This window comes from Podarcis erhardii (assembly GCF_964252035.2).
Source record: "Podarcis erhardii genome assembly, chromosome: W".
Taxonomy (NCBI): Eukaryota; Metazoa; Chordata; class Lepidosauria; order Squamata; family Lacertidae; genus Podarcis; species Podarcis erhardii.
The window spans coordinates 16415119-16440197 of NC_138506.1; the positions used below are offsets into that span (position 1 = coordinate 16415119).

Below are 25079 nucleotides of genomic sequence, written 5' to 3' on the forward strand. Positions count from 1 at the left end.
GCAAGATGCATGTTTGTATGCTCTCAGCATAGAGTGGAAATAAAATTAAGAATGTGGCACATACTGCTTATCCTTCTGCTGTGTGGACTACTCTGCTTGGGCTCAAGATAAGACGAGCCTGTATCAGCTTCAGATGGGCCGAAGCGGGTCATAATCTCACAAACCATTGTCAGAACATGCCTGGGGGGCACACGCAGCCCCCAGAATGAGACAGACCTCTCCGGGCGTCTTCCTGATGAAGTGCAGCCCAGGACATACACAAATCAATCCTGGTGTGCACCAGTGACACATATCTAAAGACATATCTAAAGACGTGCACACTCTATCAGCAGAGTATAGCAGAAACGATCGTGGAGCGTGAGTGTAGCATTGTAACTGATTTATTAAGCAATATATACAGGACGAAGCAACCATGGCATCCTCTCTCTTCTCTGAGAGAAAAAAAGAAACAGTACAAAAGTATAGTACAGCGGAAGAGATAAGACTGACTTCCGTTCTCAGACTTTCTAAGCCTAGAAAGTAAACACAGACATGTGATGTAACAATCACACATCCAGCAACAAAGGAGTGAAATGCTAACAAGAGTGTCAAAGAAGAACTAATCTCCAGGAAGAAATTTTATGCTGCCAAGGATTTGGGGAAACACAGCAATATTTTGCAACGTAATCCAAACCACAATTGTAATGGTTGTAAGGGGTTACTTGTGCGTAAGTTGCCTTCCGTTTTGGTTAGATTGCCTGGCCAACCATGCTTTGGCTGACAGCTCACACTCCGTGGCCGGTCAGTCACTTGCAGAATCCATCAGTGGGCGTTTCTTGAACCTCTTCCAGCATAAGAGCTGTTTGACGCCAAGTCTCCTCCTACTCTACCTGCACGGAACTCGTCTGCGCAAGTAAGGGGAAGGCAGAGGCGTGTCCACACTCTCCCCACTAGTCTCGGGTGAAGGGTCTTGGAGACCTCTCTCCGAATCCTCCATTTTCCTCCCTTCCCTACCGGTGTTACGCTGAATACCTTCCCCCCCTGCTGGTCCCCTCTCCTGCATCGCTGTGGAGCCTTGCCTCCACCTCTCCTTCTGATGTCAGTTCCCTGACATCCACCTCCCTCCCAGGACCCCCTCCACCCCCGGCCCGACCCTGTGACGTAACTTCGTCTCTCTCTTCGGCCGACGATGCAGGGAATCCCCGGAAGGAGCTGCTATCATCCTCCGAGGACTCAAACCCCGCCTCCCACCCGCTCCGGTCTCTTTGCACGGGGCGGGCTTCCCAGTCCGATTCCTCTTCTTCTGACGTTTCTCCTCCTTCCTCTTCGGAAGCAGGAAAACCCACAAAATCCTCTTCCTCCTTGGTGGTCCCAAATTGCTCCTCCCAGAATCTCTATATGGGTTTGGGCTTCCTTGGATACCGTTCGTGGAACTCCTCCACCAGATTTCCATCCCCTATCTCCCCCGCGGGAACCCACGTGTTTTCTGACGCGGGCTCCCCTTCCCAAGCTACCAGATACTCCACCTGCCGCCCCCGCCACCGCGAATCTAGGATCTCCATCACCTGAGGAGAACCTGAGCTTACAGGGTTAAACAGCTCAGAGTGTACGCACTGCCCACTGTTGGGAGGAGGGAGACCCTGCGTCATTTCCGAGTGTCTCCAGTCTTTGTTTTTTTCTCTACTTTCGCTTTTGAGGAGGGAGGACGTGTTTTTCACGATGCTGTTCGCTGTGATAGATAATGGATAGTCTGCTGTAAATAAACTGCTTCTAGCTGCTAATATCCTGAGTGGACTTTATTTTAGCACACTGAAGAAAGCTCTGAAGAAGCTTTGCAGCTTTCTCTTGCTGCTGCGTAAACTCTGTGTTTTTTGCTCAGAGCCTTTGGAATGTGGCCTTTGAAGTCCAGCAGAGCTGCGTAGCCGAAGTGGGCTGGACGCCAGGACTTATCTGAGCAATAAATCTACTATCCAAAGGTTATGGACAGTAATTGCAATTAGAGGAAGCTGCTTTGATGTCCGGTGGAGAGCCTGTTTGGAATGCTGTGTGCTTACAAAGGCTGTAAAAGGTGAGACGCTGCTGTTTTTGCTGCCGGAAGAAGAAGGCCTGCTTTGAGGCTTTGCCTGGGAGAAAGCAGGGAAGCTGGCTGCAAGCTGTGTGCTGCAAAGGGACGCCAGAAGCCTATCCTCGGAGCCGGTTTAGTACGCGTGAGTACTCCACAGCCCCAAGGGGGGACCGGGGGAGGAGATGGCAGAACTCCAGGAGAGTTTCAACGTCCCCTTTGAGAGATTAAACCAGCAAAACTGGGATATCTGGGTTAGAAGAATAAGGGGGTGGTTTTTGGCCACAGGGCTCTGGAGCATAGCCCAGAAGGAGCCGGCCCCACCCATGCCACTTGCTTCTGAAGATGACGCAGCAGGCTTTGAGGCTGCTTTGCTGGAGGATAGACAGCAGAGAATGCAAAGGGAACTCTGCATGCTGAAAGCAAGCGTGAACGCTTCGCTATTGCTCCATTTGGAGGGCGTTGAGTCGGCTCAGGCCGCTTGGCAGTTGCTGAGGAGTCTGTGTGCAAGCTCAGCAAGAGACCAGGGCCCTAAGAAAGCCGAGAACAGGGAGGAAGCGGAGAGCCCAGAGGGGGCTGCTGGCCATGTTCCTGAAGTTACAGCTGGGAGTAGCTGCTTTGTCTCCGAGGGGCCGTGTGATGTTGAGGCCTACAACCAGAGTGCTGGGGAGCGTGCAGGCCCAGGCTGTGCACCCAAAGGTGGGGGTGCAGGGAACAAAGGAATGGCTGAAGAGGGAGCTGTGAGAGCTGTTGCTACGCGTCGCCGCTGTTATCGCTGTGGCTCCCCCTCCCATCTGGTGAGAGACTGTCCAGTCGAGGCACAGGAACAGCCGAAGGCCGTCTCCCGTAGCAACCAGATAAGGAGCTCTTCTTCAAAGCGTGGGAAAGGCAAGCCGAAGGCAGCTGGCAGAGACACTGAATGTAAACATTTGGCAGCCTCTATGGCTGCAGTCAAGAGTTGTCAACAGGATGCTGTGCTGACTTTTGTGGTAGACTCAGGAGCGTCTCATCACTTAGTGCCATCTGCAGGATTCCTGGAGAACTGCACCTCTGTAACTTCTGGAAAGACTGTGTGTTTAGCAGATGGGACTAAACACCCACTCACGCAGACTGGCTCACTGTTTTGTTCTTTCTTACAGGATTCGATCCAGGCTTTTGTTGTTCCAGGACTGTCTTGCGCGTTGCTGTCTGTCAGCGCCCTTCTTGCTGAAAACTACAAAGTGTGTTTTGATAACAATAAGTGTTCTATTTCTAAGAATGGACAGCACCTAGTCAGTGTTGAATGTAAAGACAGGTTGTTTGTGATAAATGCTTCTTTTGCAGGTACAGGTGACACGGAGGTGGCTCAAGCACAGTGTGCCAACGTTCCAGTTCATGATGCGTGTGCTCACTTATGGCACCGACGCATGGCTCACGTGTCCTGGGGGTCAGTGAAGAAGATCCCAGAGTGTACGCAAGGGTGCAAAATGAAACCTTGTGCTAAGTTTCTAGATTGCAGAGCGTGCAAGTCTGCAAAGGTAAAAACGTGCACATACCCAAGGTCTGAAAGGGTGACCACTAGGGTTTTTCAATTAATTCATGCAGATTTGTCAGGTCCCATGTCTGTGACCAGTTTGGGCGGAGCCAAATATGCGCTGGTTCTGATTGATGACCATACTCGGAATTCTTGGACCTTCACGATCCAACACAAAAGTGAGGCTGCACCGCTAATCAAAGACTGGATTGCAGCTGTGGAACTGCAGTTTTCTGCACGGGTGCAAAGCTTTCAGAGCGATCGCGGTGGGGAGTTCACCGGGTCTGCACTGCAAAGTTTCTTCCGCAAAAAGGGGATTCAACACAGATTGTCCTCTCCGCACTCTCCCCAACAGAATGGGATTGCGGAAAGGCGGAACAGGACTCTAGGGGAGATGTCCGCAGCTCTTTTGTTTGATGCCGGGCTCCCACAGCGCTTTTGGGGGGAGGCTTGGCGAACGGCCAACTTTATTCTGAACAGGTCGTTCAATTCAGTGGTAGGTGACACCCCGTACTTCTTGTTGCACGGAAAGCAACCGAAAGTTCACTACTTTCGTGTTTTTGGTTGTGAGGCTTGGGTCCTCATAACAAAGGCCAAACGCAAGAAAGGTGAACCCAAGTCCCAAAAGATGATTTTCTGTGGGTATGAGCCAGGGACCAAGGGGTGGAGGTTTGCTTATCCGTCAGGGAATCAGTCCAGGATTCTGCTCAGCAACAGTGCTGAATTCTGTGAGCAGAGTGGTTGGGCTAGGATACATGGGAACCCTGACATCCTGTCCGAGAGTCTGTTTGACTCTGCTGATGAAGGTGAGGAAGAGGTTGAACCTGCAGCCGAGGCTCAGAGTTCAGACCCAGTGCAGGCAGAGGGGAGAACTTTTCCCAAGGTTGTGAAGATTGAGCAACGCAGTGCTCCATCTTCCCCCACAGGTTCGGCTGAGAAGTCCAGAAGGCGCAGTAAGTCAGAGGGGGAGCTCTCTGATGCCAAGGACGTTCTGGCTGGCCCCAGTGGGTCAGAGGAGGTTCCTGAAGTGGTGCTGCGCCGTTCAGCTCGGACGACCAAGGGGAAACCTCCCGAAAGGTTTTGCTGTCACTAGCGTGTGGGTCGGAATGGCACAGTGTGAACCCGAGAGTTTTGAAGATGTTCAGAAACTGCCTCAGGAAGAAGCCAGGAAATGGCATGAGGCGATGCAGAAGGAGATGAACTCAATGGAGTCTCTAGGTGTGTTCTCCCTCACGAAGTTGCCGATGGGCGAAAAAGCCGTGGGTAGCCGCTGGGTTTACCGTCTTAAGCCTACAGCGACAGGAGAACCGCAGTATAAGGCCAGATTAGTGGCGAGAGGATTCACTCAGCGCAGGGGGTTGCATTATACGGAAACGTATGCTCCCACCTGTAGGAGTGAATCTCTACGTTTGCTTTTGGCCATAGCTGCACAAAGAGGGTTGCTGGTGCATCATTTTGATGTGGACGTTGCTTACTTGAACTCAGACCTCCAGGAGAATTTGTACATGCTTCCTCCTCCAGGGTTTGAGGGCAATGAGCGAGGTACTGTGTGGAAACTTCACAAGTCAATTTACGGCCTGAAGCAGTCGGCCAGGAATTGGAACTTGTGCCTGAACGAAGCTTTGGAGAAGCTAGGTTTCAGGAAGAGTCTTGCTGACAGTTGCTTGTTCCTTAGAGGATCAGGAGACTCGCAGGAACTGGTGTTATTTTTTGTTGATGACATCATCCATATTGGAAAGGCAGACAAACAGGTGCAGATGTTTGCCAAAGAGCTTGGGAAGCGGTTTCAGCTCAAGAACCTGGGTGCAATAAAGATCTACCTAGGCGTGCAGATAGCAAGAACTAAGGATGGTAGCTTCTTGCTCAGTCAGAAAGGCAAGATTGAACAGTTGCTTGAGAAGTTCAGAATGTCTGATTGTGCAGGAGTTCGGACACCCATGGAGACGAACTTCGTGAAAGATAGCCAGCAAGCAGAAAGTGCCGAGTTTGAGAATGCTGAGCTCTTTCTTCCGGAGGCGGCGCGAAACAGCGATGGCGGTCCTCTTCGTCGTCTGAAGAGGGGCTCCGCAGAAAAGGGTCGTTCGCTGCGGCATAGCGACGACCCGCTTGAAAAAACCACGGGCAGAGGGAGCCCGTGGCCGTGGGACTCGGCGGGCGCCAGGAACTTCCCCAGAAGTGCGGAAGGGACCCCGTAAGGGGCTCCGGAGCGCGAAAGGGGGAGCGGCGCTGTGAGTTCATCGCTCTTTCTGCGGGAGGCGAAGCCGCGCAGCTGCTGCTGATGAGCGTCGACCTTTCTTCCTGTGAACATCAATTCGGCAAGCAACATACCCGTGAGTAAAGTGAACTACAATTTGGACTTTAAATACCCTTTCTCCGGGTTTGAAAACGGGTGACGAGTAAAAGGAAGTCCGTCTCCCGATACTGCTTACAAGATCAAAAGCAAAAGTACAGAGGAGCGCTGAGGCGCTTAAGGGGAACTTTGTAAAGTGGAACTATCGTGCATTTACAGAATTTGCAGTCTTCTTATTTAAAAGATCAAGAGAGACTTTATTTTTTGCCTATGGGACTTAAATTTGGGACTTTGTTTTAAGAACGCAAGTCGTCGGGCTGTCAGTATGTAACTGAGCTGTCAAACTGCGGACTACAGTAACAAGATTTTAAGCTGCTACATATATTGAAACTTTAAACGTTTGAAATACTGTTGCAATTACCAGTCTGGCTCCTAGTGGCTTTAGCTTAGAAAGTAAAGGACTCTGCGAATCTTCCTTTTTGTCTTGGAATTACAAACTAAAAAAGAGATTACAGAAACTTTAAATGGCGGAAAAACCTTTTCCTTCCCTGAAATTTTAAGATACTCCCCCTAGAGGACTGTGGAGCTATAGGGCCTGGGAAACATTTTTTGTTTGGAATTTCTGTGGTTCAATTGTGTGTACTCTGGACTTGCTTTCTCATGGAATAAAGGATAACTTGACCTTGAACAAGAGGCAGGTGTGGAATGAGTGGCACAGGGAAAACAAGAGCAGCCAAAGCTAAAGAAAGAGAAAAAGAAAAAGAAAAAGAAAGGAAGCCTGTGCAACTTGTCCAAACAACTTTAGCTCATCATCGCAGATCATCTGTTCCAACCGTCCTGATAGCACAGGAGGTGGAGGCCGAACAGCCTGCTGAAGAGGACATGGCAACAGGAGGATCTGACACAGTTTTGAAACAAATTCTAGAACAACTAGCAATTTTAAATCAAAAAGTGGACAGTCAATCACTAAAAATAGACCAAGCAACAACTACTATTGGCGTACTTTCTGAAAAGGTCTCTCAGAACACACAGGCAATTGAGAATCTACAAGGAGCTACAGCTGAAAATCATAAATTAGCTGTGGAAGCCTATCAAAAAGCGGAGCAAGCAAGTAAAAAAGTTGATGAGATTAAAGGCGAAATCAAGCCTCTGCAAAGACAGGTAGGGGAACAACAGGCCTACCTGTCGATGGTGGAATTGAGAAACAAGGAGAATAACCTCAGGTTGAGAGCTGTCCCAGAATTGGAGGAAGGCAACTTGGAGGGATTTTTGACACTTTTATTCTCCAAATTTTGGGGAATTGAAGAGGATAAAGACTTTAAAATTGTAACTGCATTTAGACTGGGCAGATCGGTGAAGAAAGACAAGTCCAGAGATTGTTTGGTTATTCTGAAATCAAGAGAGGAAAGAGACAAGATACTAGGCCTACACTTCAAAAAATCTCTAGAGATAGAAGGTAAAAAGGCCGAAATTTACAGAGATATACCTAAATTGTTATTGGATCTTAGAGCCTCATACTTGGAATTGGCAAAGTTGCTGAGAAACAACACAATTCCTTATAGGTGGGAGTTCCCGCAAGGACTATCATTTAGCTATAAAGGAAGGAAGACTAGAATCAGAACACCAGAGGACCAGCAGAAGTTTCTTCACGACAACGGGGAAGACCTCCAGAAAGGAGCAGTTGCGTCTTGGCCACCACTACCACCAGGAACTAAACAGCCTGGAGCTGGACCATCACTGCCACCGCCGGGAACGGGAGATCTAGACACCCCATTGTAAGGCCTATAAATTGACTCAGGATGTCTCTGCAACTTCTTAGTTGGAATATAAATGGCGGAAATTCCCCAGAAAAAAGAAGGAAAGTATTCTATATATTGAAGAAAGAGCAATTGGACATTATTTGCCTGCAAGAAACACATGTGACAAGGCTTCATCGGAAAGTGCTAATCAATAAAAGGCTAGGCCAAGAATTTATTTCTTCGGACAGAGTTAAGAAAAGAGGAGTAGTGATCTACGCAAAGGAGAGCCTGTCACCGAAATTTCTATTTAAAGATGAACAAGGCAGAATTTTGGCTATTGAAATTTACACACATGGTGAAAAATTTTTGATTTTAGGAATTTATGCGCCAAATGATGGAAAATCGGAATTTTTTAAGAAGCTGCATGAGACTTTATTGGACTATCTGGATTATGACAACATTATTATGTTGGGAGATATGAATGGGGTTGTCTCGGTAAATATGGATAAGTCGCAGAGTGTAAATATAACAAAAGAAGGCAGACTACCTAAAACTTTTTTTGAAATGACAGACAATATGGACTTGATTGATATATGGAGAGTCAAGAACCCCCTAGGAAAAGAAGGAACTTTCTTTTCTGAAGCTCATTTGTCATGGACACGAATCGACCAAATATGGATAACTAAAGGACTGGCACCTAAAACTAGAAAAGTGGAAATCTGCCCAAAAACTTGCTCCGACCATAATGCTTTGAAAATGGAATTGAGACTAAATATAACCGGATCCTTCAGATGGAAAATGAATGACACTTTATTCAGAGATCAGGAGATTGTGAAGAAGGCCCAAAAAACTTTGAAAGATTACTTTGAGATAAATCTGAACACTACGGTGGAAAAAAGAACAATCTGGGACGCAAGTAAAGCGGTGATGAGAGGGTTTCTAATACAACAAAACACTGTAAAGAAAAGACTCTGGAATGAAAAGAAGCAGAAGATACTGGAGAGAATAAGTGAGGGTGAAAGGAAATTAAGATCTAGGCCTAAGTCCAAGGAAGTGTTGAGAGAAGTGAAATTTTTCCAGGCCCAATATATGAAACTGATAAACCAAGAAGTGGAGTGGAAAATTAAACAAATGAGACAAAGATCTTTCGATTCAGCAAATAAATGTGGGAAACTGCTAGCATGGCAGTTGAAAAAAAGACAAAAATTAAATACAGTTACAAATCTAGAGATTGAAGGAAGAACGGTTCAGAAGCCTGAAGAAATTAGGAAATGTTTCCAGAGATATTTCAAAGATCTCTATGCACAAGGGCCGCAGAAAGAATCCGAGATAGATCAATTTATTAAAACTAACGGATTACAAAAAATTCCTCAGGAAATGAGAACAACCCTGAATGTTAAAGTTACACAGCAGGAAATCGAGAGTGCCATACAGAACCTCCAATTAGGCAAATCTCCAGGCCCTGATGGACTTACCTCCAAATATTATAAGGTTTTGAAGGACTATTTGATACAACCCTTGATGGAGGTATGTAACCAGATTATGGAGGGTAAGAAGGCACCAGAAACGTGGAAAGAAGCTTTCATCACATTGATTCCTAAAACAGAAACTGAAAAGACTCAACTTAAGAACTACCGTCCCATCTCACTCCTAAACGTGGATTACAAAATTTTTGCAGACATTTTGGCAAATAGATTTAAAAAGGTATTGAATGAAGTGATTCACAAGGACCAAGCAGGCTTTCTCCCGGGTAGGCATTTGTTTGACAATACGAGAAACATTATTGACATCTTGGAACTCTTACAAACAAATATCAACACTAGAGCGGCGTTAATTTTTATTGATGCGGAGAAAGCCTTTGACAACATTTCTTGGATGTTCATGAAGAAAAATTTGGAAGGGATGGGAGTGGGACGGGGGTTTGAAAATGGTATAGAAGCAATATATTCAGACCAAAAAGCTAAATTGATAGTAAACAATGTGGTGACGGAGGAATTCAATATTGAAAAAGGGACACGGCAAGGGTGCCCTCTATCCCCATTACTGTTTATCTCGGTCCTGGAGGTGCTTTTGAACATGATTAGAAGGGACCGGTCAGTTCGGGGCATTGAGGTTGGAGTGAAACAATATAAACTGAAAGCATTTGCAGATGACTTGGTATTAACATTACAGGAGCCAGTTTCTAGCACAAAAAGAGTTTTGGATTTAATATCTGATTATGGTCGGGTGGCGGGATTTAAGTTGAACAAGCAAAAGACTAAGGTCTTAGCTAAGAACCTAACGTCCACAGAAACAGATGAGTTTTTGAAAGAGACAGGATTAAATGTGGTTAAAAAGGTAAAATATTTAGGGGTGTTCTTGACTTCTAAAAACTTGAATTTGTTTAAGGACAACTATGAGAAATGTTGGTCAGAAATCAAAAGGGATTTGGAAACTTGGACAAGACTAAAACTTTCCTTGTTAGGCCGAATAGCAGCTATAAAGATGAATGTTTTGCCGAAAATGTTATTTTTGTTTCAGACCCTGCAGATTGTGGACAAAGTGGTATGTTTCGAAAAATGGCAGAGGGATATTTCTAGGTTTGTTTGGCAGGGCAAAAAGCCCCGAATTAAGTTTAAAATACTAACAGATGCGAAAGAAAGGGGGGGATTTGCCCTGCCAGACTTGAGGTTATATTATGAATCTGCAGCCTTCTGCTGGTTGAAAGATTGGTTTTTGTTAGAGAACACCGATGTCCTTGATCTGGAAGGGTTTGATAACGCTTTTGGGTGGCATGCGTATTTGTGGTATGACAAGGTTAAAGTTCATAAAATGTTCAAAAACCATATTGTTAGAAGAGCAATCTTTATGGTCTGGACAAAATATAAAGACTTATTGGAGAGTAAAACTCCAAGGTGGCTTTCACCGGCAGAGGCCAAGGCACGCAAGAGACTTAACATGGAGGCCTACTGGCCAAAATATTGGGAATTAATAGAAAAAGATGGTGACAATTGGAAGCTGCAGAGTTTTGAAAATGTAAAAAGTAAGGTGCGAGACTGGTTGCATTATGCCCAAATTCGAGAAATTTTCAAAACAGACAAAAAGGTTGGGTTCCAGGTGGAAAAATCGAAATTAGAGACAGAATTGTTAGAACCTAAAGACAAATTACTTTCAAGAATGTATAACTTGCTGCTCAAATGGAATACACAGGATGAGACAGTCAAATCCGCCATGATAAAGTGGGCACAGGATATTGGACATAACATTATGTTTGAGGACTGGGAAAGGTTATGGACCACCGGATTGAAATTCACGGCATGTAGTGCCCTGAAAGAAAATATTATGAAAATGATATACCGGTGGTACATGACCCCAGTCAAGCTTGCTAAGATATATCACCTGTCTGATAATAAATGCTGGAAGTGTAAAGAGGCGGAAGGGACATTCTTTCATCTCTGGTGGACATGTCCGAAAGTGAAGGCCTTTTGGGAAATGATCTATAATGAGTTAAAAAAGGTATTTAGATATACCTTGCCTAAGAAACCGGAGGCCTTCCTTCTGGGCATTGTAGACCAGAATGTGTTAAAGAAGGATAGAACTTTTTTTATGTATGCTACAACAGCAGCAAGAATTCTCATCGCAAAGTGTTGGAAGACACAAGATTTACCCACACTGGAGGAATGGCAGACGCAGTTGATGGATTATATGGAACTGGCGGAAATGACTGGCAGAATCCGAGACTTGGGAGAAGAAAAAATGGAAGAGGACTGGAAAAAATTTAAGGACTATTTACAAAAATATTATAAGCTGTATGAATGTTAAGAAAATGCACTTTTTAGGAAATATCAGCCCCAGCAATGGTAATTAGGTGAAATTAAAATTAAGGTACAAGAAAAGAGAGGTGAAATTAAGAAAAATCTTTATTGCATTACGTTCTAATCACAATATATAAGATTATGGTTACAATAACTTTGATTTTGGTAACATGAAATTGAAAGATACAATAATGAATTGAAAGATACAATAAGTAATGAAATAAGACAATAAATAGCTGAAGATTTTGTATTATGAACATTGGGTTATAAATATATTGAAAAGGGTAATATGACAAAATGAAAGATATAATAAGTGATGAAACAAGATAACAAAATGCTGAAATTGGTATTATAAATAATGCAGATTCGGGAAGATGTGGGGAAGTCCAAAAGATTCTGTAAAAGAAATATGATTTATGAAACTTTCGTATTTTATTTTTTGTTCTTTTCTATTCTGTAAAATTAATAAAAATATTTAAAAAAAAAGAGAATGCTGAGCTCTTTCAGTCAGCTCTAGGTAGTCTGTTGTATCTGTCCCAATGGAGCAGACCAGACATTGCCTTTGCTACCAATCTGCTAAGTAGGGAAGCGTCAAAGCCCAGTGTGAGTGCTTGGCACGGTATCAAGCGGGTACTGCGCTACCTGCAGCATACCAAAGACTTCTGTCTTAAGCTGCCAGCTGAAGGTGAGGCGAAGCTCACATGTTATGCGGACAGTGACTGGGCGAATTCGCAGGACCGCAAGTCTGTGTCTGGGTTGGTGGTAAAGTTTGGGAAGTCACTAGTTGGGTGGAAGTCCCGGAAGCAAAGTCTCATTGCGCTGTCTTCTACTGAAGGTGAATTCAGTGCACTGTCAGATTTGTGCCGGGAACTAGAGTTCTATAGGTGCTTGGTGCAAGAGATCTATGGGGATTGTAGCTTGCCCATCACGGTTTGGGAAGACAATCAACCTTGTTTGAAATTGGCTGAATCTGCGCAATTTAAGGCCAGAACCAAGCATCTGGACATACGTTTTCAAAATGTGTGTCAGTGTTCAGTCAGGTTTGATTCGGCTGAAGTATTGTGCCAGTCACAGTAACCTGGCCGATGGATTCACCAAACCTTTAAGCTTCCAGCGCCATGGGGAGTTTTGTGGTGGTTTGGAGTTGGGAGTAAGTTCTGTACTTACTACCCCCACAGTGGTGCAGCGCGAGAGGGGGTGTGAGTGTTATTCTAAAGCAACAATGCTGCAGCAAGCAAAGGCTCTAACAGCTCAGACAGCTGCTAGTGGCTGCAAAGCCAGACAGGATGTGTGTGACTGCTGCCATGGAAACAAAGGGGCAGTCCATCCTTATTGAGCACAGGATATGAGCTCAGTGTGTGTCATATGACCTGTACAGGATGTACATGGGTGGAGTTTAGAGTTTCTCTCTGTTTGTTGAAGAGAGCAGACATCTTTACTGTATGACTGCTAAAGACAGGAATAAAAGCATGTAGTTACATTTCTGTCTGTGTCTGATTCCCCTCCCTGGGGATATGCTGGAGAGCAGGGAGGAGGAGAAGCAGTTGGTGTGTTTTTCTCACAGCCTGAGGAAAATCGCCGGAACGGACCTCGTGTGTTTTTCCTGCCGGGAGTCGCCGGAGGGAGGTCAAAGGAATTCAGCCGGTGCCTGCAGATAGGCACATACCTCTGACCGAGCCTGAATTCCAACAGTGAGGAGAACCTGAGCTTACAGGGTTAAACAGCTCAGAGTGTATGCACTGCCCACTGTTGGGAGGAGGGAGACCCTGCGTCATTTCCGAGTGTCTCCAGTCTTTGTTTTTTTCTCTACTTTCGCTTTTGAGGAGGGAGGACGTGTTTTTCACGATGCTGTTCGCTGTGATAGATAATGGATAGTCTGCTGTAAATAAACTGCTTCTAGCTGCTAATATCCTGAGTGGACTTTATTTTAGCACACTGAAGAAAGCTCTGAAGAAGCTTTGCAGCTTTCTCTTGCTGCTGCGTAAACTCTGTGTTTTTTGCTCAGAGCCTTTGGAATGTGGCCTTTGAAGTCCAGCAGAGCTGCGTAGCCGAAGTGGGCTGGACGCCAGGACTTATCTGAGCAATAAATCTACTATCCAAAGGTTGTGGTGTTCCCGCTCCTCTACTTGTGGGTGTGTAGGGCCTTCTCCTCCTTCCCCCCGGAACCTCTGCTCCCCCCTGTACGGTGAGATCAGTGACCTATGAAACACCGGGTGGATTTTCATGCTGTCTGGCAACTTGAGCCTGAATGCCACAGGGTTTACTTGCTGCGTTACCTCAAAGGGTCCTAGCCGTTTTGGCCGCAGTTTCTTGCACCCTCCCTTAAAGGGTAGCCCTTGGGTGGACAACCACACCCGGTCCCCCACCCTTATAGTCTCCCCTTCCCGGCGACGCTTGTCTGCTTGCCTCTTGTAGACTTCCTTGGCCCTTTCCAGGTTCATCTTAAGCTGCTGGTGCAGGGCCTCCATTTCTTCCACAAACTGTTCTGCCGCGGGTACGCTCCACCCTTCCTCCCCCCTCCCAGGAAAGGCCCTGGGGTGACAACCATAATTAGCCATGAACGGGCTCATCCCCGTGGACACATGCTCAGCGTTATTGTATGCAAACTCAGCCAGTGCTAGTCTCTCTACCCAATAGTTCTGTCTCTCATTGACGTAGCAGCGTAGGTATTGCTGTAAAATACTGTTCGCTCTCTCTGCTTGCCCGTTGGTCTCCGGGTGTCTCGCCATCGAGAATCCCACCTCTACCTGCAACAAGCTCATGAGCCTCCTCCAGAACCTCTAGGTAAATTGTTTCCCGCGGTCTGAGATAACCCTCGAAGGAGCTCCATGCAGCCTGAAGATGTGGTCCACAAACAACCTGGCTGTTTCCTCTGCTGTTACTGCATGTGAGCACGCTATAAAATGGCACATTTTGGTTAGCAGATCTACTACTACCATGACTGCTGTTTTCCCTCTAGACTTGGGCAAATCTGTCATAAAATCGATAGACACCACCTCCCAGGGTCTTCCCGGTGTGGGTAAAGGTTCCAGCAACCCTGCCCGGGCAGCCCTCTCCCCCTTAGCCCGTTGGCAGCGGTCACACCCCCGTACATACTCTCGTACATCTTCCCTCACCCTTGGCAACCAGAACTGCCTGGTAACCAGTAACATGGTTTTGTGTTGCCCAAAGTGCCCCGCTGTTGGATTGTCGTGAAGCTGTTTAAGCACCCTTTCCCACAAGGCCTCCCCTGGTACATACATTGCTCCCTTGTAGTACAACAGTCCTTCCCTTTCCTCAAAGCCTCCCTGGTCTCCCCTCGCTTCCCTGAGTTCCCTGATCCTGGTTTGGGCTAATTCGTCCTGGCGAATCAGCTCGGTTACTTCTCGTCTCCCAACCAACGCCCCCCCACACACCCATCGTTCCTCTGGGAACACGTGTCTCACTTCCGGCGGTCCTTCTCCTTCCGTGTACTCCGGCTTCCTGGACAGCGCGTCTGCCCTCACGTTCTCTTTTCCCGGTACGTACTGGATCTCAAAGAAGAACTTGGAGAACTCCTGTGCCCATCGAATCTGTCTCTGGTTGAGAACTCGAGCCGTTCTCCAATATTCCAAGTTCTTGTGATCCATGCACACCTGAATCTTGTGCTGGGCCCCTATTAGTAAATGTCTCCACTGCCGAAAGGCTGTGTAAATTGCCAGCAGTTCGCGATCATACACCATGTAGTTTTGTTCCGACTTGTTCAGCTTCCGTGAGAAGAAGGCGCACGGTCTCCAGGTGTGTTGGCTCCCCCCCGGCTGCAGCAATACCGCTCCCACGGCCCGGTCTGACGCGTCTGTCTCCAGCCTCATCGGCTTCTGCAGATCCACGTGCAGGAGCTGTTCCTCCGATGCGAACACCTTCTTTAGTCTTTCGAAGGATTGTTGGGCACTTTCGGTCCAAACGAACTTCTTTTTGCTACTGAGACAATCCGTGATGGGTGCGGTCAAGTGGGCGAAGTCCTTGATGAACTTCCGGTAGAAGTTGCTGAACCCGAGGAACCTCTGCACATCCTTCCGGGTCTTGGGGGTCTTCCATTCCAGCACCGCCTGCACCTTGCTGGGGTCCATGGCTAGGCCCCTGTCCGACAACTTGTATCCCAGAAATTCCACTTCTCTGGCGTGAAATTGGCACTTCTCCAGCATGACCCATAACTGATGTTTCTGGAGTCTCTTTAGCACTTCCCTGACGTCCTGGACATGCTGTTTCTCATTGTCCGAATAGATCAGGACGTCGTCCAGAAATGCTACGCAGTTCTTGTACAGCAGGGGGCCCAGCACATGGTGCATGAAGCTTTGAAAACAGGCTGAGCCTGATTGTAATCCAAATGGCATGACCAGGTACTCAAAGGCCCCTAGGGGGGTGAACATGGTGGTTTTCCATTCGTCCCCCTCCCTCATCCTAATCAAATTGTATGCTCCCCTGAGGTCCAGCTTGGTAAAGATCTTCCCCTTCCCTACCCGGGTTAGAATGTCATCAATTCTGGGCATTGAGAAGGTCACGGGTTCCGATACAAGGTTCAACCTTCTATAGTCCACGACCAGCCTGGGCTGATCCATGGTTTTTTTGTCCACAAAGAACACAGGGCTGCCCCCCACTGCCTTAGATTCCCTTATGAAACCCCTCTTTAGGTTCTTGTCAATAAAGTTCCGCAACTCCTGCATCTCCCGGTCCGACATGGCATACAGCTTACCCACTGGCAGCTGCGCCCCAGGGAGTAGGTTGATTTGGCAGTCAAAGGGCCTATGTGGTGGCAGCCTGTCCGCCTCCCTCTCGCTGAAGACCTCCTGCAGGTCAGCGTACTGTGGCGGCACCTCTCCTCTCGGCTTCAGTGCCATTCCTGCCACTCTGGCCAACCTCAACCTGGGCTTTTCCTCCCCTAGACAGTGCTCCAAACAGTGAGCTGACCCAAAGGTGACTGTCCATTGATGCCAAGCCACCACTGGATCATGTAGCCCTAGCCAGCTCATAATTAATATTATTGGGGGTCCTGCTAGCGTGGCCACGTGAAAGGCAATGGTTTCTGTGTGTCTGGAAACCCTCATTCTCATTGGTGGGGTTTGATGTGTCACCTCCCCTCCCAGCAGCTCCCTGCCATCTATCGTGGTGACTTGGAGGGGAAAATCAAGTGGCAGCAGGTGGAGTTGGTGCTCTAGTGCGAACTCCTTGCTGAAAAAATTGCAGGAGCTGCCTGAATCCAGCATCCCCTTCACCTTGACTGGGTGTCCATTTGGGAGTTCTAGCACCACCTCTATGGCTATTGACGCCTTGGGTGGGTCTGGTTGGGGCACTTCCATTAGTTGCTCGCCTGGCTGCTGTGCCCCCCTGTGGGCAGCTAAGCGTTGGCGTTTCCCTGCACCTTGTCCTCCGCCACCTCCTCCTCACTACCAGCGGCTCCCACCATCCCTTGCCAAGCCTTTCTTTGTGGACAGGCCCTGGCAAAGTGTCCTGGCCGTTGGCAGAGAAAACACTTCTTGGTGCTTTTGCCATCCTTTCCCTTTTCTTAGAAGAGCAACAGTTGGGATGGAGGAGAGTGAGAGTCGTAGACAGAGAAAATGCCACCCCATCCACCCTCAAGCTTGACTTGCGAAGAGCAGCAGCAAATCATCAGAAGAGTTTTCTGCTAATAAAATGCTTCCTTTGAGGAGCTGTTTCTTTGCCCTGGGCCTGGGGCATTCCATAACCACCACAGCACATCGGGGGGGGGGGGGAGCATGGAGGAAAAGGAAAAAACATTGGTGTAACATTGAAACAGAGTTCACAAGGGATGAAAAGGACTGGTTGGGAACTATCAGCCACTACAGTATAGATGTATAATAATAATAATAATAATAATAATAATATAATTTATTATTTATACCCCGCCCATCTGGGCGGCTTCCAAAAAAATATTAAAATACTATAATACATCAAACATTAAAAGCTTCCCTAAACAGGGCTGCCTTCAGATGTCTTATAAAAGACTCTCACCAGCAAGTCACACACACAAACAAAACATGTCCCACTTCCTCCAGAAAACTAAAACGGAAGATGGGGGTTACTCTTTTCAGGAAATGGAGCAGTGACCAAACAGTCTTAATACTTAACCCACAAATTGACTTGTGGATTGGTTTTTATTATTATAGAGATTGTGAAATGCAACTGTCAGTCAAATAAAATGAACAATTTTTGTTTGTTTCAAACACACCATGCTCAACATTCTCTAACTGTGTTTCCGTATAGTTAGACATTTCAAGTATTATAAAGAAATCAGGGGGAGGGGGAAATAACCTAGATCAATAACTTTAGTACAGTTCAAAATGAAATGTCCTGCAGGTCAATCAAAAATGTCAAGAAAAAATAGCTTTACTTTTATTATTATTATTATTATTATTATTATTATCCTTTAAAAATACACTTATCTGTACAAGAAAGTACTACAAGTAAACACTGGAAATCATATTATCCCCTTTATTAAATCAAAACATTATTTATTGGCATACCTGCGGTTAATACTAGATGTCACTTTTATTTTATTTCTCTAGGTAATTTTTTTGACAACTATTAAGATAACAAAATACTTAAAAACAAATAAAAATGGGGAGGGAGAAGCAACACACACCAACCCTGGAATTAAAAAATAGTTACTACTATTTTATATGACTTAATGTTCCACAGTTTTTGTTAAAGGTACTAATAATAGCAGTTTCATCTTAATATTAAAAATAACAGTATTTATTTCTGAAATAGACAAAAGGTATTTTGTTTTTATTTTTTATTTTTTTAGACAAAGCTTGGAGGTCTTAGATACACAGATGCAACCAGAAAATGGAAAATGTGGAAAGCAAACCAGAATTGCTAAAAAAATTAAACACATCATTTTTTATATTATCCCTTTAGATTTCTAGAAATTATACAGCCGTCACTACGAAAATTTGCCCGCTGATAACCAGCTTGACAGTAAACAGTAACCATCCTGATAAGAATTCACACAATTAATTATAATAACATACTATAGTTCAGTTTTTCTTTTTTTTAAAAAAAAAATGCAATATAATCAAAAAGAAAGCAAAGGTACAAGAAATTAGTAGTAAAATATTTAATAAATTTACATATTTAAGAATTTTTAAATACTGTTTTTTATAATTTCCCATTTTTTATTTTTAAAATTTGTTACATATCACCTAAGACTTCCATGCCTTTTTCTGCTACAACAGAAAAGAAAGAAAGAAAAACCACTTGTTGAAATCTCACAGCTCTGGGGTAAGATTAGATGACAGTTATTCTTCTCTCCTCCCACCCCAAAATACAGATCCAAGCGTTTTGCGTTCTCTCTCTCTCTCTCTCTCTCTTTCCTTATAAATTTGGAAAATCAAAAAAGACCCCCCCCCCCAAAAAAACCGAAAAATAAAAGATCACCCAGCAAAGTCCATAAAGTTTAGTACATTACTAATTGTTCCTGATTCTTAGAAAAAAGTTCAGTATAGATTATCCTAACAACTAGTGTTTCACACACAAAAAACCCAAGAGTTCTTCATCAAAATGTTGCAAATCTAGAAACCCTCTGTTACAAAAAGGTTAATTTCCACAATGATTATGAGAAAGAAAGAGAGAAAATGGTTGGGGAGGGAAACGAAGACGAGTCAAGGATGTAGTTCTACTGTTCCTGCAAAGAGTAGAAAAAGACAAAATGAAAAATCTGTGTTAAGAAGGAAAGAGAACTTTCAGGAAATAATTAAAACAAAATAACTTGTGGCTGGATCAAACCAAAGGGGCTAATTTGGATTAGAAGTAGCTAAACTGTGATGTTGAACTACAATTCCCATCAGCCTCGAGCGAGCATAGCCAGTGGTCAGGGATGATGGGAGCTGTAGTCTAGCAGCAACTAGAAGGCTACAGGGTCACCATTCCCTGATCTGAGAAGCAACATTACCTGCTGCATGCAAGAGATTAAAGAGGCATTCCCACAAGATAGAGGGGTGGCGGGGGTGGGGGAATGCCTCTTCTTAGATCAGGTTCCCAACCAATGGTCCAGGGATGGTGGGTGTTGTAGTCCAGCAACATCTGGAAAGCCACAGGTTCTCTCCACTCTACCCCAGTTTACCATAGTGGCCTGCCAGATGCCTCTAATTCCCCTACTCCAACTGTGTGCTCCCAGCAACTGGTGTTCAGAGGCAAAGCCCTCATGTTGAGAAGCATTGTTCCCTGAGCACCATTTGCATGAGTGGGCTAGCTAACAGTGGAGCAAGGCTGTGGCTTCTGTGCCTTACAATCACAGGCAGCTTTTGGATCTCGGAAGAGATGTCTACTAATGTAAAAGGAGTTGGGGGACCCTCCATAAAAGAGTGAAAGGTGGCCCATCTAGCTCAATATAGTTTACCCTAACCAGCAGCAACTCTCCAGGGGTTACACAGGCAGGGAGTCTCTCTCTACTCTATCTAGAAATGCGGAGGATTGAACTTGGAATATTCTGCATGCAAGAAAGATGCTATAAACACTGCGTGGTGTCCTCCTCATTAAAAGGGGTAGCCTTCTACTAAATCAGATTATTGGGTCCATCTAGTTCAGTACTGTCTGCCCTGACTGGCAGCAGCTCTCCCGGCAGGAGACATTTGCAGCCCTACCTGGAGATGCCAACGGGGATCAAACATGGGGCCTTCTGCATGCAAAGCAGATGTTGTACCACTGAGCTATGGCCCCTCTCTCTAGGGGCCACAAAGAGGTGGAGAATGGGCAAAAATCATCCCCTACGCTTTTGTTAGCAGAGACCACCATTGGCTTCTCCACAGAAATGCTGGTAATTATCAGTATTTCATGCTATCTCACACCACCTTAAAAGGCAAAGAGTAAGAGCAAAGCATTGACTCCAATTTTAATTCAGAAAATGTGAGCGCAAATGAGCCTGAGCTCTCATAAATCTGAGAAATGCAGAATCTGCTGCTTGCCAGTATGCAGCTCATTACTTGGAAATGTACGTTACACTGTTACAGTTTTGACTTTGCTTTCACCAGATCCGGAAGAGGCTAAACTAAGTTTGGGAATCATAACCTAAGAACAATGGCCCATCTAGTCCAGCCTCCTGTTCTCACAGTGGCCACCTGGATGCCTGTGGGAAACCAGAAAACAGGGTTTCAACACAAGAGCACTCGCCCCTCTGTGGTTTTCAGCAACTGGTATTTGAAAGCACTGCTGCCTCCAACTGTGGAGGCAGAGCATAGTCATCATGGCTAGTAGCCATTGATAACCCTCTCTTCCATGAACTTGTCCAATATTATTTTAAAACCATCCAGCTTAGTGGTCATCACTTCCTCCTGTGGGAGCTAGTCCCATAGTTAAACTATGCACTGCGTGAATAAGTCATTTTCTTTTATATGCCTTGAATCTGACAACATTCCAACATTCCAACATTCAGCTGCACTGTTTGTCCATGAGTCCTAATGTTATGAGAGAGGAGAAAAACTTAAGTTTTAAGTTTAAATTAAGTTAAACTAAGTTTGGAATACAGTCGCCCGGTGTGACTTCAGAATCCCTTCCAAGCAACCAAGGTAGAAAATGTTGCAAAAACTTTGACTTGGTTCTCTTTTTTTAGGGGGGTGGGAGTGGCCACAAGCAACATAATAAGATACAGTGGTACCTCAGGTTACATACGCTTCAGGTTACATACGCTTCAGGTTACAGACTCTGCTAACCCAGAAATAGTACCTCAGGTTAATAACTTTGCTTCAGGATGAGAACAGAAATCATGCGGCGGCAGGCCCCATTAGCTAAAATGGTACCTCAGGTTAAGAACAGTTTTAGGTTAAGAACAGACCTCCAGAATGAATTAAGTTCTTAACCTGAGGTACCACTGTACACAGGGCTAGGTGCTTCTGTTTAATTGTTTTCAAGGCTGAACTGAACAAGGAACAGTTGTCAGTAAGGGGGATGCAGATACGGAAGAGAAGCGAGACCCACCTGGCTGTGAGTCTGAGCTTGTCCTAATGTCTGGCCATAATAAGCAGCCTGCTGTCTGTAATACTCTGCCCAGGCCATTGTGTAGTCAGGCTGGGAGCTGGCTTGAGACACAGCAGTGGCAGCATGACCTGGAGGGGAAAAAGAACAACGCACTCAGAGAAAGCCAATTGTCAGAGGAATCAAGTAAGAAAATTTCCAAATGCAGTCAACAAACCCAGATCCCCCCTGCCCCCTTTCCAAATACAGGACCCCAGGGCAGACCGTGCTTAATTGTGATTAGTTGCTCGCAACCCCTGGTTAAGATCACAAACATTCACACTGAGAATGTCCACTGTCTGAAACTCTGGAGAGCATCTGACTCATTCTAAGGCAGCTTTCTACATTCCTTTTTAAATCATTCTCACAAGGAATAGAAATCTTTATTTTTAGGGAAAGGGCCATAGCTCAGTGGCAGAGTGCATGCTTTGCATGCAGAAGGTCCCAGGTTCATATTCCAATGACTCAGGCACCAAATACCTGAATAATAATCCCAAAAGCTTCAATCTCCTCCTGACCCAGCTCCATATCCCAAAAGTCAATTGATCCCTGCATTAGGGAATCTCTCCAACTTTCCTTTTCCAGACCAGGCCAGGCTCCAATCTTCAAAATCTGGCTTTTTCTAGTTTCAGTCATAAAGGGCCTCAATTTGTAATCCTCAATTTGCATCTGCAAGGTCAAGGCTCCCCCCTGTATTACTCTAGGCTCGACCACAGCAACTTTCTCCTTCTCCTTCTCAACGATTTGTTCAGTCATGACAAATCCTTGACAACTTCTGTGTTGATACCCACTTTTGATCCCAAGATGACAACATTAGTGGCCATAGCATCTATCTGTTTATGAAGCTTTTCCAGCAAATAATTTGTCTTATGAAATGCAGACACTAAATCTTCCCTAACCAACATTCTTGGGATGTTCAAGGTCAAATTCTGGTTTCTCACAGTCCTTATCTTACAGCTGGATGACTCCACTCCACTCTTGTAACAGTTTCAAAAACTCAGTCCTTTCCAACACAATTCCAAAGGTGAAAAATAGTATCAATTTTCAGTTACTTTTTCTTCTTTTAAAACGCAGAAGCGGACAATGGAAACAGTATCTTTCTCTTGTAGCTAGCTGTCAAATATGTACTGTTCACTGTCAATGGACTTTTTCCTTTTTTTTTCTTTTTGCAGCCCGTTCCCAGGTTCAGAGACGTGGTAGTTTAATTTTCCACTCTCTCCTGCAGGCACGCTTGGTCAAAATTTTCCCCCTCTTCCCCTGCTTCCAAGGGGGGTTTTATAGTTTCAATCAATGGAAGTTTGATCCTTTACATGAAGCTTTCCAAAACCTTAGCTTACGAATACTTTGCTTCAGTCTATTTACAAAAAGGGGAGGCGGACATTTGGTTTTTTTTTTTTTTTTTTTTAAAATAATTTTTATTGGGTTTTTACATTTTATAACAACAGACACACACACAAAGACAAAGACAAACAAACACACAAATACAGTTACATACCCTAAGTTTCTTTACCCACTTTCATTGACTTCCCCCCACCCCCTCCTCTTACATCCCAATTCCAAAATTAATTCAGCAAGTTCTTACCTAACCTCTTAAAGATATTCACATTGCTTTTAAAAATTAAAATCTTTTGTTTATCTGTATTCAACTATCCAATTCTCTTATAATCATTAACTTCTTTTTTTTTTTAAGGTCGATCTAACTTCCCCTTCACAAATTTTCCCTTTATTATATTAATTATAGGTCACATTGACCAAGTAAAACAAAACATAACATTTTAAAATTCTATTCTCTCCCCCCCCTGCCCCGGTTTCTGTCCCTTCCTAGACAAATGTCCAAAAAACAAACAAAAAATATTTCTAGCCCGGATTCCTCACGTCCGAGGCGTCTGATTCTCTGTCAGTCCCTCTCTGCCAGCTATGTTGGTAGTCCTCTTTGATGGTCCTAAGACCCCGAAGGAGTTCAGTCAGAGTCAGATCATATTTTCTTTCATTCAGAATGTTGAAGAGTGTTTGCTGCGAAAGACCATCTAGTTTTCCATACTCAAGAGAAAAGTCCCAATCATATTGCTTTGTTCTTTCTAGTTTTAATATTCCAAGTACTCCAGGGGCTTCTCTCTTCTTCTTTCTCATCTTTCGCAGGTCTGTAATCCAGAGGTCTTCTTGCTCATACTCTAACGCTGCAGATTTCTGGTTGATATTTTCCACTTGTAGTGTCTGAACTCCTTCTTTTTTCTCTGTCAATTCCAAAGGCATCTCTTCCTGCTCAGCTGCAGAATTTTTATCGTACATCTCCTTTGTGCATTCAGCAGAGTTGTTTGTTTCAGGATTCAAGGTCATAAAAACTTTACTCAGAGCCATACTCTGCTCCTGCAGGATTCCCACGAGAAAAAACATTTTTTCTATCTCCGCCAGTAATTTTCCCTCTGCAGCCATTGTAATGTCACTAATTCCCCCTAGGGGGCTTTCAGTTATTTAGTAGTCCTTTTCCAATAATCTGTTACTTTGTTATTATCAATACTTTGTTTCCAATCGCCTCAGTCCAAATGTATCAGCTTTAATTCCAAGAGTTATTAAATAGCAAAATTCTTTACTTTGTCCGCCCGTTTGACAGCTTCTTTGACAGCTGTCAAACTCCTTTCACTTCTTCCTCCGGGACCCAAATAGGACACTCCCGGGTTTTTTGGGGGGGATACACACAAAGTTCCAAATTCCCTTTCTCTCCAGCACAAAAATCTTGTTCTATCAAATTTGTGAGAAACTTTTAAATCATCAAAACAGTATTCATTCCGCCTTAATTCTCCGTTCCTTGCTTTGAAACGTCTATAAGTAGAGGGGGTGCGGACTTCCCTTTAACACATCCCCCGATCGTGCCGAATTCACAGGATAAAATTTTTAAAGTCCAAATTCCACTACTCACGGGTCCTTTGTTATCCAGTCCAAATTTTGGGAAGAAAGTCAGCGCTCTCCGGCCATGGCTTGCGGCTTCGCTCTACTGAGGTAGCGGTCTACTCTCAGCACCACGCCACTCTCCGTACCCTCTCCGCAGCCTTTAAAAAGGCTCTTCGTGGGTCGGGGAGGGCGCTTAAGGTGCCCACCGAGTCACCAAGTCCGCAGGCTTCCGCGCCTGCGGTTTCTGAGGGTCCCCGTGTCGCCGGCACGGCAAGACCCGTCCTCAGCAGAGCCGATTCCCTCCGGAGCTCGGAGGGAATCCGCCATTAGCCGTTCGCGCTAACCCGGAAGTCCTCGGGGAGGCGGACATTTGGATTTGGAGGATTTTTGAAACAAGATTTGGAACGCTTTATGGATCCTAGCTTTATGGATCGCTTTATGGATCCAAAACCTTAATAAATATTATTTAAAAAAACAAAACCAAATACCTGAATAATAATAATAATAATAATAATAAATTTTATTTTTATACCACCCTCCCCAGCTGAAGCCGGGCTCAGGGCGGCTAACAACAATAAAATAGTGCAACATTCTAAAAACATTTCATTATAAAAATTAATTAAAATCCAATTGATGGCAACCATTAAGCTTAAGTTCTGTAAAGATTGCCAAAGGAGGGAGTCAGGCTGCGCCCTGACCAAAGGCCTGGTGGAACAGCTGTCTTGCAGGCCCTGTGGAAAGATGTCAAATCCCGCAGGGCCCTAGTCTCTTGTGACAGAGCGTTCCACCAGATTGGAGCCACAGCCGAGAAAGCCCTGGCTCTAGT

At 45.0% G+C, this 25079-nt stretch overlaps 1 protein-coding gene across 7 annotated transcripts in view; it reads right to left on the reverse strand.

Moving 5' to 3' along the window:
* LOC309333209 (far upstream element-binding protein 3-like) overlaps positions 1–25079 on the reverse strand; it is a 359184-nt gene that overhangs the window by 7507 nt on the left and 326598 nt on the right. For 4 of the 7 annotated variants that reach the window (XM_081846616.1, XM_081846620.1, XM_081846619.1 and 1 more), the window contains one exon: positions 21329–21456. In XM_081846616.1, the coding sequence (XP_081702742.1) occupies positions 21329–21456 (128 nt within the window). Of the gene's footprint in view, positions 1–17470; positions 19041–20028; positions 20481–21328; positions 21457–25079 lie in introns of those variants that run through there. The other 3 variants (XM_081846621.1, XM_081846618.1, XM_081846617.1) reach the window with 2 other exon arrangements.